The sequence below is a fragment of the Xenopus tropicalis genome, chromosome 9, assembly GCF_000004195.4.
Source record: "Xenopus tropicalis strain Nigerian chromosome 9, UCB_Xtro_10.0, whole genome shotgun sequence".
NCBI classification, from domain to species: Eukaryota; Metazoa; Chordata; class Amphibia; order Anura; family Pipidae; genus Xenopus; species Xenopus tropicalis.
This window is the reverse complement of record NC_030685.2, coordinates 20,486,658-20,504,109: the sequence shown is the minus strand read 5'-3', so window position 1 is coordinate 20,504,109 and position 17,452 is coordinate 20,486,658. Positions and strand designations below refer to the sequence as shown.

The 17,452-nt window shown below is 40.1% G+C and overlaps 1 protein-coding gene across 3 annotated transcripts in view; it reads right to left on the bottom strand.

Annotated features, from left to right (window-relative positions):
• Positions 1–2,581: 2,581 nt before the first annotated feature.
• Positions 2,582–17,452, bottom strand: part of srl (sarcalumenin) — a 35,659-nt gene continuing 20,788 nt past the window's right edge. Inside the window, exons 2-8 of one of the 3 annotated variants that reach the window (XM_012971246.3) lie at positions 14,824–16,368; positions 12,833–12,931; positions 11,746–11,841; positions 9,712–9,747; positions 7,188–7,304; positions 6,072–6,305; positions 2,582–5,178 (exon numbers count right to left, since the gene is read on the bottom strand). In XM_012971246.3, the coding sequence (XP_012826700.2) occupies positions 4,367–5,178; positions 6,072–6,305; positions 7,188–7,304; positions 9,712–9,747; positions 11,746–11,841; positions 12,833–12,931; positions 14,824–16,368 (2,939 nt within the window). In that variant the 3' untranslated portion in view covers positions 2,582–4,366. The remainder of the gene's footprint in view (positions 5,179–6,071; positions 6,306–7,187; positions 7,305–9,711; positions 9,748–11,745; positions 11,842–12,832; positions 12,932–14,823; positions 16,369–17,452) is intronic. The other 2 variants (XM_004918027.4, XM_002932431.4) reach the window with 2 other exon arrangements.

Here is a 17,452-nt window from a genome sequence, read left to right as displayed (position 1 = left end):
AACTATAGTAGTCTTTCTGAGGCAAACACACCAGTTTTACCAGTGCGGGGCAACAGTACATTATATTGTTATTACTTTTATACACTTTCATTTTTTGGTGTTACTGTTCCTTTAAGGTCCCCCTACACGGGGCGATTATAGCTGCCGATATCGGTCCCTTGGACTAATTAGGCAGCTTATCGGCCCGTGTAGAGGCAGAACCGAGGGGCCTGGCCAACCGATAGCTGGCCTGAAATTTGCCAGATATCGATCAGCCAGGTTAGAAAATCCAGTCGGATCGGGGACCGCATCGGCTTGTTGATGTGGTCCCCAAACCGACTGCCCCATTGCCGCGTGTAGAATTCGATCGTTTGGCCCCAGGGCCAAACGATCAAATTCGCCTACATGCCTCCCCGATATCACCCACCTGTAGGTGGGGATATCGGGTGAAGATCCGCTCGCTTGGCGACATCGCCAAGCGAGCGGATCTGCCCGTGTATGGCCAGCTTTAGGCACAAGTCTAACTATCTATAAACAGAGCTACATGGTTTTACTTGTCTGCCATTGATATATTCAGGCATTATTCTGCAAATATTAAAGAAAAGTGAAACACTTCCACCACAAATTTGCTAAGCATGATTTTTTAAGGTAGTGCATTCGTTTATATATGCCCATTTGTGGCCATTGCCCTCTGCTTGGCATTTTGATCTTATGAAAGAGGAGTGCTAAAGGTCCTCTAGACCAAAGTATCCTGGCTCAACCTGCATTCCGTATATACCTGCACCACCCCTCGCTGCATGGCACCTAAGATGGGCATGTCGGTGCTGGTATATAAAAGATTGCAGCTTTTCCTGTTGTTTCCTGTCCACATTAGTTTTGCACAATCCACATAGGGTTAGTCGTCTAAATACTTTATACTAAGCAGTTGGTAAAGGTGTCAGACCAGGCCGAAAGGCCAGGCAGGTACATTTTCACTCCCTTCTTACTTAGAACTCAGTAGTCCAACATATTGAAGTTGCGTAGCAAGTGTAGTTTCAACGGATTCCCACATGACACCAGGTTAATGATAGAACATTCTGCCTAGTATGACAAGCTATATTTATCTTATTCTAGAGTGTCAGTATGTTCTCATAACTAACAGCAGTATGTGGGACATTCATATGCTACAAGGTTACTAGTAATTTGTCTTTTTGGGAAAGCTGTTTTCATGTATCTCACTATGAGACCCAATCAATAAGCTTAATGTTTTCTCAACCATATCTAGCTAAACTGTTTTTTGTAACAGAGCAGTCGGGGAGCTTACCCCATTTATTGTGACCACCTTGATCAAGGATAGGGGAGAAGTGCCAGTCCTATGGAAGGCTTGCACCACTAGTGCAATGGATGTGAGTTTGTTTCTAAACCATATCTAGGCCAGTACTATCAACTACATTGAGCTGAGCAGTGTTGTCACAGATCCAGACTTTGTTTATTCTAAAGCTGTCACAACCAGGGACCACTGGCATTTTTTTTAAGCAGGACATACATGGGAAGGTCAACTCGTATAGTAAAGTGATCAGACTGATCCATGAATTATACCCATGGGCCAACAGCTGGCTGACCTAAGAGCTCCCTGTTGTGGGAACACAGCGTTGACATCAACATGGTCCATGCACAGCTTTTTTTTTTTCAGTCTTTTCAATCAATATCTGGCTGAATAAGCTACCATCCCATTCAGGAGTTGGCAGCTTAAGGCTAAGGACCCAAGGGGTGGTTCAGTTGACTAACCGCTCCGAAATGCCCTTCCACTGGCAACAACAGGAGTCACCAGTGGAAAGGCCATGGCTTCATTTTTCCAAAGTTGTGTTTAGTTTCCCCCTGCAGGCAACTTTGCGTGAGTTTGGAAAACTGAAGTGATGCAAAGGGCTTTCCCGGCGACTCCTGGTGGAAAGGCATTTCAGAGCAGTTGGCCACCCGCGATAGCATATATCAATCGCACGCGACTGACCTGCTCTGTGGGTCCTTAACCTAAAGGGACATATTATCTGAAAAACAATATTGTGCCAGTGAATTGTAATCATCTAAATATAGAAGTGAGGTGATTTAAAAAGTAGTGTTTCGGGCTGATTTTTAAAAAGTTTTTCCAAAAACCCTACTAGTCCCGCCCACCTGTTCCACTTCCTGCTGCCTCCTTTCCCACGCTGTGCAGGGGGGTGGCGGCACTCAGTACACTGCACTGTAGGATAAGAACCAATCAGCAGCTAGGTTGACCTGATAGGGAACACACTTTGCTTGTGTGACTGCAGGGTTGTGATTGGCTATCCCCCTTCTACTCCATTAGGACAAGCCCACCTCTCATTTGAAACATGGACAGGGACCTGAGAAGATCTATAGGGAGCTCAAATAAAGGGGCCATTTTTACAGATAGGATTAATTTTGAAACCAGTACCATATATTACTCATAATTGGCTACAAGGTTTCTTCAGTTATCCTATATGTCTCCTTAAAGTGATTTTAGATAAAGTTTTCTGGCACAGAAATGAAATTCACATAATGTAACTAAAGGTAATGGGACACAGGTAGATATACTGTATTGTATGGAGGCAAAAAGAGATGACAGTTGTGTTGTAACAAGCTCAAACTATTTTATTGTATTTCAAGAGGAGAATCAGTCCAGAGGCTCATAATAACAAACTGGAAGGACAGTTGATGATAAAAAAAAAAAAAAAGATATTAAATATTTGGACCAAGAAAGTGTCATCTGCTGCTTAATCTATTCATTTGTATCTAACTCTACTTTATATTAATCCAACAAGAGCTGAAGGGGCCTGCAGGACAATAATCCATGCTTCCATGATGGTTTTCAATAACCTGATCAAAATCTTCCAGAAGGAATATCTCAATTATCTCCAGATGCATCTCACTATTGCGATCACCCCTGCAACAGACGCGGGGGCCCTTCAGCACGCAAGCGATTAACTAAACTTACAAAAAAATCACACTGAAGTCAAAACACTTAGACCTTTAACCCTTTTACGCTAACCTTCCAGTCTCCCACTCATATATCTGATGTATAATAATATCCTGATTGATTTCCTACTCACATTTAAAGGGTTAATGAGGCTTTTTTTCTTACTGAAACCCTTTGTATTATATTGTTTAGTGGATATTAGTGAACTATATTATAGCAGCATTACTGTCTGGTGTATATATATATATATACTTCATTTAATTTACACTTAATGACAGTTTCTTAAAAAAAAAAGTAACTTCCGTAATCACATTGTGGTAAATTGTAATCACGCGAACAGAGACCACGCATCTTTATGTGTCTGGCATTTGTGCATACAAAAATCTATTATTGTAACCTCAAGCTGCTGATACTACTGGTGCGTTGTTACATGCATAGATGGCCTTGTAAAGATAAGAAAAAAAGCCATTTCTGCCCATTGCTTCTTCAGCTTCTGTGAGATTAGACGTTGCTAAGGAACAGAACAGCAACTGGTGTAAAACGGTAAAAAAAAATGTGACAAATAAGAAAAACAACAAATTCTGATGCAGCAAGCAGACTTACGGTTTAGCAAGAAACTAAGAAAAAATATGCACACAGACAGTAATGTTGTTTTAAATATAGGCCGTTCAAATGGAGCCATGGCATAGCAACACATACATCAGATAAACTCAGTACAGGTATGGTAAACTGAGCATCGCTTCCCACCCTGATTGGTAATTATATTGTCTAAATAGGTAGTTAACAGTAGATCCATAAAACAGAAGCCCTCATGTCGATATCATAAATAATTAAAACCTACCAGCTCACTGGTTGCTACAGGGAAGACTTTGTGTTCCACAGAACATAGGTTTAGCCATGGAGTTTACATATTTACATTGATGGAGGTACCATCATAACATTAGAAAATGTCATCGTTAAAAAATTCCTCCTATTTGGGTTTTTGCAATGCCAGAAGTATCAGAAGAGACTACAGTAAATTGAGATTTCTCATTTGCCCCCGTCACCGTGGTCTCCAAACAGAACATTATAGAGCTATTTTGTTATTGTTCTTTTTTTTATGGTGGAGTTAGAAACCTAGAATAAAGTGAAATCATAATTGGCTGCAGTCTCTCGGAGTCCCATCAAGAATATCAGACTTCCTTTTAGATACCTCAAGCGCTTTCCTTAATTCTTTTAAGAGTGACCACCAATGCATTGATCTCTTCAGTACTGAAGGGTTTATACAGTATCATCTTTGCAACACACCTTGAGGACACATTGTAAGGAGGGCAGAGTCCTCAGGGTCTTCTGGAGCTGATTAACTCCATCACTGAAAGATCATGGGACCTTGTTATGGTGCTGAAACACATTGAGATTGTTTTTTATGGAAAATGTTGGTATCTATAGGGAACGCAGTTAATGTTTCCTGTAGCGATTTTTTGGAGCCTCTCCGCAGCCGGTCACATCACAGTTGAGTGACCCAGGTTTTTTACCGAGGCCAATGCTGCCAAGAAGATCTGGGAGCTCATGAGTAATGGCTTTCTCAATCTTTTCTAAAAGACAACCTCCCATGTAGGAGCACTGCTGGGAAAGGAGTTTGAAGCTTGAAATTGGGTTCACTCCAAAGAAATCTTTGTAAGCTTCTTTGTTGGGAAGATCAAACTTGCTGACATTGGTCTTAGCGAGGATGGATTTGAAGATGAAATATTTATCAGGATCTTCCACAATGTCCTTAAACACTAGCTCTCCGTCGCTGAAAAATGTCATTTTGTCTTTATAAGTATGAAGATAACGGTCCACCAGAAGAGCATGGATACGAACCCTGATAGCATGCTGACGAATAAAAGCAATCTTGTTTTCCAGCCGATTTTCGATGACCTGGTTGAGATCTTCTAAAAGGGAGATCTCCTCCTTAAGGAAGAGTTCCCTGTGTGTTTCAGCATGGTAGTCATCAGCCCAGAAAGAGCTGACATAGACTCTTGGTGGTTCTGTCACATTGATCAGAGGCGCCAAACTCCAGAACAGTGCACCATAAACCCTCATCAGTTCTTGAGTGGCCAAGCTGTCAGCCTTATTTAAGATAATACGGATTTGGGACTCTCGTCCTTTCAGCTGCCGGAACAGCATTTCCAACTCCAGGCCAACATCTAACTTGGTTGGGTCAAAAACCACAAAGATCAGGTCAGCACGATCAATGAACCACTGGCAAACCTCATTAAATGGGTAACCTATAGAAGATAGTTTAAAGGAGAGGTTAGACATCGGTTATAAACCTGTGACAGTTTAAATCAAATTGATTTTCTATATCATATATTCAAAAGATGAAGCTGTCTGTAGCAAGTTCAAGATTCTTGTACTCACCTTCAAAGCACTCACTGGTAGTGCACCACTCTATTTAACCACCCTAATCCCCAAGTACACCCCCAGACGTAACCTTCGCTCTACACATGACCTCCTCATCTCCTCCTCAATCATCACCTCCTCTCACTCTCGCATCCAGGACTTCTCACGCACTGCACCCATCCTCTGGAAAGCTTTTTCCCATCCCATTAGGCACTGCCAGACTCTCCAAGCCATTGAACGGTCTCTTAAAACTCACCTTTTCACCCCTAATCTTCCCACAAACACTCACTAACCACTGGTTTTCACCTCTCACTTTGCACTTACTGTCACTTTACACACCTACATGAATTCTAACGCCATGCTAGGGCCCTCCCCCTAGTGTCTCCGATCCTCATCCAAATGTAACTGTAAACCATTTTTGTGAATTGTTTATATGTACATGTTAACTGTTCTGTCTTTTGTACCCTTTTATTCTGCATAAATTGATGCCACTATATAAATCATAATAATAATAGCATCATCAAGGAAGGAATGATTAATGCAATTTTTTTAACATGGAAGAGGCAATATACCACTTTTTTAAGATTCACAAAAGAAATGTGTTTAATGTTTTCTGTAATATTTTTTACAATAATTTAGGGCCCTCCCTTCATAGCACTATAGATAGAGTTCTAAAGATAGTTTAGATGAGATAATGAGTAGAGGAAGAGACAATTACTATTAAATTACCATAAATAAAAATGCACCTTCAAGTACTGGGATTCACTACATCACCTACCTCTCTCTTGCTGTTTGCGGTTCTCAATGATTCCAGGGGTATCCACAAAAGAAACTCTCTCCAGCAGCTTATGAGGGATCTCAATCCCAATCAGCTTCTCTAGAAAATTCTGTCCAAACTTCTCAAGTGGGGAAAAAGAACGGGAACTATCCGCAGCCATTACAATGCCCTCGATGGTCTTCATCTTTGGCCCATGCATCAGGACTGTGAATTCAGAAGTGGTGGGCTCAGCACCTATCAAAACAATGAGGAGGACACAGGAGAAACACATTAGAAAATAATGTTAATACATTTTCATAGTAAAAAATATTCTTCAGAGGAAGAATATACACCAATGCCAACGTTGCTTTCCAATATTAAAGGGGTGGTTCACCTTAAAGTTAACACTTAATATGGCTAATTCTAAGCAACTTTTTAATTGGTCTTCATTATTTATCGTTTTTGAATTATTTGCCTTCTTCTTCTAATTCTTTGCAGCTTTCAAATGAATTTCTATTCAGATCCTCTCCTACCACTCCCTGGTTGTTAAGGTAATTTGGACCCTAGCAACCAGATAGTTGTTGATACTTCAAACTAGAGAGCTGCTGACAGCATCTCCAAGATCACCCTATTAACATCAAGATGTTATTTTAAAGGGGAAGTAATGAGAAAGTGCTTATGAGATTTATTTTGTAGTATATTTACAGTTACTGATCTGCATGTAATACAAACATAAAACAACAAACTTGTGTCCTTCTGGGAAGGACATGCATTAGTTCTACTGATTACCATACTTGTGTCCTTCTGGGAAGAACATGCCTTAATTCTACTGAGCAACATACTTGAGAGAACATAATTACATTTATATACAGTATAGTGAACTCCACCAATAGGGAAAAACTTAAAAAGGTGCTCAAATGCCTCTACTTTGATTAAACCACATTTTCTTGGACACTCTCTTTTACTTTCTTTTGTCTCTACCTGGCTTCTTTTCTGCTAGTTTATATAATTAGTTTGCCATCTAATAACTTTGAGTTGTCTCGTTATGAAAATGTTACAGAAATGCTTAGTTGGCTGTAAACATACAAAGAAGGCCAAGCTTGAGGTGGAGAAAAAAAATTGAATTTGTAAAATTACCTGTGTACAACTGATATGGAGTATCATCCAGTCCCAAGAGGTAGTTAATCATAGTGGACTTGCCAACACTCCAGGGACCCAAGAAGAGGACCATTGGTTTGGAAGTGATCTCACCATCTAGTGACGGAGGGAAAAAAAAAAGCAAAGAATCAGTTGTGGACATGGAAAAAGAAAGAAAAGAACCACAGTCATATGTTCAGATCAATGATGTATCTTTAACCAAAGCCGCATCTAATAAATATTAACACTTTTTAACAGATTCTGTTATATCCTTGGAAAATGGCATTGGTTCCCCTCTATATAGGCAACAATACCTTGGAAAACTGGAGCAGATTGACTCCATAGACTTATTAAGGTTGCATCTCGACCTAAAGGAGTGTATGTAGGAGAATGCATATAAGAGGGGCCTTACTGCTGTAATACCACCCTCTTCTAACAAGAAAATACAACCTTTTAATTATCATGGGGGCTTATATGGATAAATACTTTTCGATTTCACGGTTCATTGAATTAGTGAAGGATAAGACATGTGGCCACTATCAAATAAATTAAACTACAAACCCAACTTCCCAATCTGTGGAATTGTATGCCCATTACACCATCTCACTTGCAGCAAGTTGAAGAGCATGAACTCATCTTGTGATGTACTGTTGATCAGCTTTTTAGCCTTTTTAGCACAGGATGAGCCAGAAATGAAACAAGTTGAAAAGTGCACTAATGTTTGTCGTGGGGTGGTCATTACACAACAAACATTTTTACACAGGGCGTTTGTTTGGTCTCTGAGACAAACATGCAAGAATTAAAATTCCCTGCACATTTGCGATGTATAAGTTCAGTTTAATACATAATAGTATTTTGGTCATGTTGGTGTTAAAAGTATACTGTCTTCAATTTACCCCTTTAATTAAAATGCTAAATGCCATTTCTGGAACAGGGGAAAAAGAGTGGCCAGAAATTTATGGAATATCTTTCCACCCCAAAGAGTTGACATTTCTAACATCTAACATGTCCCATTTTGCCCACATGGGGCCTATATCCGCTATCTACAAATACAACCAATGATCAGATTATGGCAAGAAGGGGCTTTTATTATTATGCCAAAAGCTTTGTAAGATTTAACTATGCCTACCCTTCTAGGAGTAGGAAATGTAACTATATTAATGGGGTGATAAAAATCCACCCTCAACAGCATGAGGATCAATGTTTGTGTCCAGAACCCTTGATTTTCCTGCTGCGTAACTGCAGCCACATCAACTTTTATTAAACTGCACACTTATATTATTGCAATGACTCTATGTTTGGCTTTCTCTGATCTATATTAGGGCAGACAGCTGTGCTTCTTGGGTACTTAGAACATCTTAACAAATTTGGTTGGGGGGTAACATTGTTTCTTTTAATACATGAGTGATATATCAGCATTAAGTTAATGTTAACATTTTACATCCACAATATATTTATATTTTTTTACAAGTTGTTATAGCACTTTAAATATAAATCCATGTTATATACAAATATCCTGACCAAGTACAAATGTATATAAATCATTCCCCTGTGTATCATCTGCACAGTAGCTCTCTACAGTCTCCTCCCAAAACAAAACAATTATGATTAAAGGTCCTTCTGCTTTGCCAGTCTAGTTGTATCCCACCTTGGGTGACCATGCTCATTGCAATTATATGTCAGGTCCAGTATATTTATAAGCAATAAAACATGTCAGTCATATAAGGCTGCATGATAAAGCATTGACCACTGAGGTAAGATACACTGGCCATTTACTCTGAAATTATCTCATTTGGAGCCTAGTTAAGCAAAATACACTATCTCTTCTAACTTCAGGCACCACATATTATGTTGTAAGCGCTAAAGCTAATGGGTTGTGCCATGAAAAAGAAGACATCTTCATATGGCTTTGCAAAAAGTTACCAGTGCAGTGGGAGGTCCATGCAGTCATATCACATGAAATTTCTGTGGTTCTGTTCAGGTTCTACATAATTACAGAAATGCCTGAACATTCTACATATTTCTCTGTTGCTTGTATGGTTGGTAAAACTGCTTCCTCTGCTCCATTTCTATGTATAATGCATAATGTCTGCATTTTAAAAGAAGCAGATATTTCTTTGTTTTCCTCTGGTTTCCCTACAGAGCGAAAACAGCGCTTGGCCCATCAAAGACTTCAGAAGCATAATGTGCTAAACATGTTTCATGCACCTTGCAAATGTATTCTCTTCTTCCATAGAAGAATCACTTATTGTGTTGGGTAAGCATTTTGCTCTATAGTTGGAAGCTAATATATTGTTAGTACAGCCCCACACCTATTTTTTGGTTCTTTTGAAAGAAACAAGCGGCCTCAAAGAAGGCAAGTGAAGCGCAGGCAAAAGGGCCATGAGTTAGTAATGAAAGAGCGTGGCCAGCCAGAAGCTATGTAAAATAATAGCCAATGTCCAAAAGGGTAAAAAGTATGTGGCCAGACACACAAGCTGAGAAGGCCAGGCTGGATACGTGCATCTCTGCAAGATATACCCACCTGGGGCCGAGTCAGCAAGGGTACGTCCTTGATAAGCTGTTAGCAAAGGGGAGGGAAATGACATGTCAGCATACAGAAAGGCTAGGAAAGGAAGGTGTGCTATATTGCCACCTAAAACCTGCCAAGATCCCAGTCAAGGCAAAAAAAAAAGTGAATGTGCCGAAAAAGAGAAACCAACAAATTGCAGTTGGTCATGATGTTGCGCCACGAATTGCAGCAAAACCCAAGCTCAAATGTTAATAAATTGACCCCTATGTCATAGTTTGTAAACCACCCATAGGCATCAGTGTGTGTCTGTCCATTAATATGCATGCATGCTCAGCATTTGTACTTGCTACCTACACTATAGCAATGGACATTCAAGATCTCTATAAAAATCTATTCCATAAAACAACCCACATGTACAAGACTTTCACAGAAATAAAAACTTTTTTTGTGCCATTGGATAATGCCAACTAGAAAACTGCCATTTTAGGTACTAAAGTCCGCCCTCTAACTCGTATGAGGCGCTGTGCCCACACACAAACCAAGGCATGCATACATGCTAGGGTACATCCAACAGTGAATGGACATAAATTATGGACAGAAAGTATTCATTGTGGAGGTATAGTTTTCCCTTAAGGTTTGCTTCTTCCATATGTGAGTTAAATTCATGAGAACGTGCTAATTATATAGTGAATACACTGCCCATTTATTATGGGGGAATATAGGGATATTATAAGTCACAGAGGTGTTCCATGAAGTGCCTTTATACAGGTCATGGAATGCCGAGGTGACTTCTAATATCATCATATTTTACAGCAGTGGGTACATTATTTATTATAATATACAAGTTTCAGTGAGTCATGTGACAGAAATTACATCACTAAGCTCCGACTATAACTGATGATATCACTAAGCACTGTTTATACGGATATAATTTACAGTTTGGCCCCATAGGGAAATGCAAAATATAAGGATATTAGACACCAAGGAGTTTGGCTGAGGGCTTTTATACAGGTGATGGAAGTCTAATGCCTTCTAAGATTGTGATATTTTGCAATAGGGGGCACATTATTTTTTACAATACACAAGTTTCAGTGAGTCACATGACACAGATGGCTCTTGTGTATTATAAGTATATATTCCACAGTCTATTTTATTATATGCCAAACTTCTGCACCGAATTCAGTTTTTTGGGTTCAGCCGAATCCTGGATTCGGTGCATCCCTAACAATTTTTATTCATATTAATTGCTTCTGCAGCCATAACCATATAACTTTTCAAGCACTGAAGCTGTATGCCTGGGAGCTGATTCTCTGATTTCTTTGCGTCTGAGGCAGAGGGAGACTGCGTGTTGACTGGTTTTACAATGGAAATGGAACCCAGGGCTCCATGAATGAATGGCTAATTATAAAAAGTAAACATTTTCTAGACTTCAGCAGTGTTGATCTGGGCCACATAGGACCCAGTAGAAAACCTGACTTCCAGGGCCCACTCTCGTAATAATTAGATGCAGATAATACAAAATGGTATAAAGCTTATATAGGCTTTTGGTGGGAAGAAGGAAGGGCTAATGGGAATTTTCCCAGACTGGAGTCCAGTAGGGCACGTGCCCACTCTGAAATCCTGTAACTCTGACAGTCCTGTCTAACCCTAGACTTTTGGAAATGTGTTCTCCATATCATATCATATTACCTCGATTTATCAAGCATGAAAGAATTGGATGGCCTATGGGTGGCCAACAGTCTTGATTCCTTATATTGCACTAGGCCAGTAAAATCTACTGCTTCTGTTTGCTCTGGAATTGGGCATACCTATTGCATGACCCCAGTAGTATCACACAATTCATGTGATTACAAAGGTTCATCAAAGTCTCTGTATTTAACAACCCGACCAAAGTCATTCAAATTGAGACCTTTCTTTAAATGATGGGCATTTTTACTTTTTAAATTCATATTATCCAGTTTATATAAATATTGATCTATCCATAGGCTGCTAAACAGACAAGTTCAGTGACCATAATTGGGCTATGGGCTGGAGAAAGTACTGTACCTGTAATTTCATGCTGTCTCAGCTCGTTGTATTTATAAGACAGTTCCAGAGGTCTGATGGCACTGTGATAAATTTTCCGTAGCCGCTGCAGTGCCGCTGCAAGAAGGAGAGAGATTTGCAATTGTAAAATGAGGTTTGCAATATGGTTTACAAGCATCCATTTTTTACAACGGACTGATCATAATAGTGATGCACTTGGAATCTCTCTTTTTCTACACCCTAAAAGATGTCTCTTCTGCTGTTTGCTGCTGTCACTATATTAAAATCAGTATTCTTGGCAGAGTGTATAGGAGTGCCCCCCACTAAAGTCACTGACTAACTAAGAGCTTAGAGAGCTGAAAGCAGGAAGTAGTGTTCTGGCTATTATGTTTGACATCTGTCCACTCTAGCCTTTATAGATATAAATTTTTTCCTAACTAACTATATAAATACTAAATATATTTTATTTTGCACAGTCTATCCATTTTACCCAATTTCATTTTTATACTGAACTGTTCCTTTAAGTACCAAGGCCAGGAACTCAGGAAGAAGCACAGCCAGTATTTTCTTTTAGGCTGTACTTATTGTGGCACAATCAAGTGCCAAACGCTGGTGGAATTGGATGCGTTCCACCTGCATTCATCCCTTGCCTGCACCACAATAAGCACAACCTCATCGAAAACTAGAGGCTAAAGCTGGCCATACACGCACCGATGATATCATATGAAACCTCGTTTCGTACAATAATTGGTGCGTGTATGGCGGATCGACTAGATATCGAAAAGGCTGCGGATATTGGTCGTCTCGTCGTTTGGCCAGGTAAAAAGATTATGATCGGGCGTCGTTGAAGGCGCCCAACAACATCTGCGTTCAGGGCTGAATCAGCAGGTGGAGGTAGAATTCCTATTGTTTCAACCTCCACATCTGACGATTCAGCCCTGAACGTCAGTGGGGGAAACGAACCATGGTCGCAGGAAAGATCGGAATTGCTACGTGTATGGCCAGTTTTAGCCTATTTCTGCAGGAAGAAATGCCCTTATGTGAGAAGCCTAAGAGTAAGATGTTTTTTTACATCACTAACAAATTGACATAATGTAGTTTCTATTACCTGAGTAATCATCTTTTGGCTTATCCTCTGTGAGTTTAAGAGTGCTGTCTATGTGACTCCGGTCCCTTATGGTTACGTCTTCTACATCCTCCACATCATCTGTATGAAAGAGAAGAGGAGCCATTAGGTTAGACCTTTGTGTAAAGCTCTGGCAATATCATCAGATTAATTACATCTCCATTACATACACCGACATACAAAATTCCTCAATGTAAAAGTCAAATGTGGTGGTTATGGAGATGGGGGCTGTTTTGTATAAGACACAGAAGTTGCCCTGGGTCTAGTAATCCCTAGCAGGGTCAGACTGGGCCACCAGGACATGGGGAAAAAAACCCGGTGGGCCCCGGCAGCCCAGGCACGACCCTTGCCGGCGCTCCCTTGGCCAATCGATCCTCCCCTGATGCGTTAAACTTATGCGCGCTGCGGGGAGGACGCCGGATGGGGAACACTGTGGGGGGTTAGGGAGGCTCAGCGGGGGCAGCTGCAGGGATCCTGGTGGGCCCTGCACCCCCCAGTCAGACCCTGATCCCTAGCAATCATTCAGACATGCTTGTACACATCAGACATAGAAATTCCCAACCATTGGCAGTTTGGAATTACAAGAACTGGGGAAAACCTTTACCCGCCTCCTTCCCTCAACAAATTTTTCCCCTTTGGGAAATACAAATGTTTTGGTCATTCAATAACTTAAACACACTTTGCCAGAGCACGGTATGACTATAGCTGCTAAAGATTAGCCACACTTTGCTACTTAACATCTTTCCCAGTGCTTGTCCCAACCATTGCTCTTCCATAATTTCAAAATGTCCTCTAATTAGGTTTGCCACCTTTCCTCGCTCCTTACTCCGGGCAGGGGTGGGGACAGACTTCACAGGGGGCAGGGAGGGCGGCAGTGATGTCACAGGGGCAGGAAAGGGTGGAGCAGTGACGTCATGGGGCTATGATGTGGCAATTGATCATCAATATCAGAGAGTCCTGACCAGTTTCCTAATTTGGAAATCGGCAGTTTTGACCCAGACAGCCCTTTCTAAAACCAGCCTCTCTGGGTCAAAACAGGACAGCTGGAAACCCTACCGTTAATTAATGGCTCCACTCATCCAATATTCTGCTTGGATAAATTATGCTCAATATAAAATACACAATTATGTCATTAATTATTCTACCAGTACTTTATGAGTACCTAGAACTGAAAATCACTACTTTGCCTGACCCTTACTAGAGTTAGTAATAGAGATTTCTGCGACACTATACCATAACATCATTTTACTGAGGCCCCCCCCCAACTGTACATTTCTTTAGTATACTGTAGCTATATAGGGTGATTCATAAATGATCTAGTGGATATGTCAGAATTAGACACCCAATTTTGAAGCTAGCTTTGCTCATGTGTGAAAATCATGCAAGGATGCAATTTTAATAGAGACTTAATATAGATGTGTAACCACTACCCTCAACTAAAGACGGGAGTGTCAGTATCACAGCCACGGAAATAACATTAGATGCAATATTTTTCATACCATGAGCATATAAATAGGATGAACTAAATAGATTAACCTTAGACTACACTGTAGTATTACAATTAGTATTGTATTAGTATAGTATTAGTATTATCTTAGTATACATTAAGATGATAGTCACTATAGTTTAAATAATTTCATTATGCAACAATATATAACAGAACCTATGCATTTCCCATGATAGTATACAATGAAAGCTCTGTTCCCAGCCATTAGCCTATTAAACTCACAAATTAAGTGATCATTTGCTGAGATTCAATTAACATCGATACATAAGATCCCTAGGCAACAAGATTAATAGTCCAGCTCAAGTCTGCAATTAGTTATTAGTCATCCTGATTAATGTTTTTTCCTCTGGTTACTTCCATTGTTCTGAGAAAAAGAAGAAGACAAATAATATTCTAGACACTTCTTTCTGACCAGTCCTCTCCCATCTATCCATATAATATGCATGAATAATAGTTGGGTTGCTACCTTTTTGAAACTGTAGCCTTGGGTTGTCAGTATTCTTTTGGGTCAAAGGTGACTCTGTTGGTTCACCTTCATAAAATGTCTCATCTTCTTTACTATTCTCTTGGTCATGAGAATTCAGAATTGTGTTCTCCGGCTGTGATGGTGGGTCATTATCCACTGTTGTCTCTGGCTGTGATGGTGGGTCATTATCCACTGTTGTCTCTGGCTGAGATGGTGGGTCGTTATCCACTGTTGTCTCTGGCTGAGATGGTGGGTCGTTATCCACTGTTGTCTCTGGCTGAGATGGTGGGTCATTATCCACTGTTGTCTCTGGCTGAGATGGTGGGTCATTATCCACTGTTGTCTCTGGCTGAGATGGTGGGTCATTATCCACTGTTGTCTCTGGCTGAGATGGTGGGTCATTATCCACTGTTGTCTCTGGCTGAGATGGTGGGTCATTATCTAACTCTGATGTCTCTATAACATTTCCTTTATTTAAATTATTGCTACTATCTGGAACTACCTTCTCGTTTTCTTCTACTGATAAGACATCTATACCATCATTGTTATTTTCTGGTGTAACATTCAAAACTATGTCCTTCTCTTCCACTGAAACATCCACTTCTCTTAGTTTATCCTCACTCTGAACTTTTTGCCCTTCATTTACGTCCTCTTCTGAGGAACCATTATCTTTTGCCTGAAAGCCTTGATCATCACTATCAAGCTCCTTCACATTATTTGCCTCCTCTTCTAAAATTCCTTTGTTTTCTTTATGATATTGTTCATTTACCATTTCCTCCTCTGGACCATCATTCACAGTCTCCAACACCAATTCTTCATTGCCAGAATCAAAGCTGTTGCCATTTAAAATATCTGTATTGCTATCTGACATAGAAGGATCTTTGACTTCTGATGGATGGTCTTGCTCATAATTTAGGTCATTTTCTGAAACAGTTTGCTCCCCACCACTATTTACAACTTCATCTTCTGACACTTGGTGTATACTAATATCAGTGGTACTGGGTGATTCATCTTCCACTAAAATAGTATCTGTTACAGATTTGGTAGAATCATTTTTCTCTTCTCCATTAGACTTGAAATGTTCACTTTGGGCAGTGTCATCTGTCTGCCCACTATGGTACTTTTGGTTCTCATTATGAGCACCTTCTAAATCATCTTCTAATGTGATATCTTTCTCTTCAAGTGGAGGGTTTTCCAAATTAACTTGTTCTTCAACTTTCAAAGCACCATCCTTGTCATCAGTTTTTGAGTCTTCTTTCTCTTTGAAGCCCATACTTGTAACTGGTTCACAAAAAGGTACCCTCTGAGAAGCATTATCCTGTTCTTGCCCTTCAGCTGGTACCTTTATTTTTTCCACACTCTCTGAAGTACAGTCGTGTTTCGCATCATCATCGGAGCCATGTGTAATGGGTAGAAGCAGGGTACTTTCAACTGGCATTTGTTCAGCATAAAGCATCTGGTCATCCAAGCTAGGGTCCACTGAGGCTGCCTTGCTCTCCACAAAGGCTGCATCATCTGAGCCATCAGGTTTTGAGACTTGCAGTTCTAAACAGAAGACCATGAGTCAGTGTCATCTCAGCACCGAGCGCAAGAAACACACTTGGGCAATGGTGCTATTTCTATGTATCCAATAAGTGATAGGTACAAAACTTAGTGTCATTTTTGAAGTAGTTTCAAGATTTTTGAATAAAAAAAATTCTCCACAAAGTCACAAACACTAAGCTTTGACTTACCAGATAAGACTATTGTCCCAAACAGTACACCACCACTGAGGTGATTTCATACCATAAAAACAAGGTAAACGTCTTTATATCATTTTTGTATGATGACCTTGCAACAAGGTGCCGTCGCTGCTGATTTAAAGGAATACTGTCATTTGAAAACATGTTTTTTTTCAAAACCCATCAGTTAATAGAGCTTCTCCAGCAGAATCCTGCATTGTAATCTGTGTCTAAAACACAAACAGATTACTTTATATTTAATTTTGAAATTTCCCATGGGGCTAGCCATATTCTTCATTTCCCAGGGTGCCACAGCCATGTGACCTGTGCTCTGATAAACTTCAGTCACACTTTACTGCTGCACTGCAAGTTGGAGTGATATCCCCCCCCCTCCCAGCAGCCGATCAGCAGAACAATGGGAAGGGAGCAAGATAGCAGCTCCCAGTAGGTATCAGAATAGCACTCAATAGTAAGAAATCCAAGTCCAGCTTGGGACTCCTCCAGTTACATGGGAGTAGGAGAAACAATAGGTTAGCTGAAAGCAGTTCTAATGTGTAGCGCTGGCTGAAAGCTCAGACTCAGGCACAATGCACTGAGATGGCGCCTACACACCAATATTACAGCTAAAAATACATTTGTTGGTTTAAGAATAAAATATAAAATGGCAAAGTGAATTATTTGCTATGTAAACAGTGTCATTTAGAAATAAAAAGTATACCATAAAAATCATGACAGAATCCCTTTAAATTGAAATGGTGCTGCCATTTGAATGTAGGTCACTAGAGGGTACATCCATGCAATTTCTGTCTCTTGGATAAACATAGGTACAGTACTTTCAAGGCAAATATTAATGTCCTGTATACTTAAATTCTGTTTGCAATGAAATCTTATCTTGTATATGGCCTCCT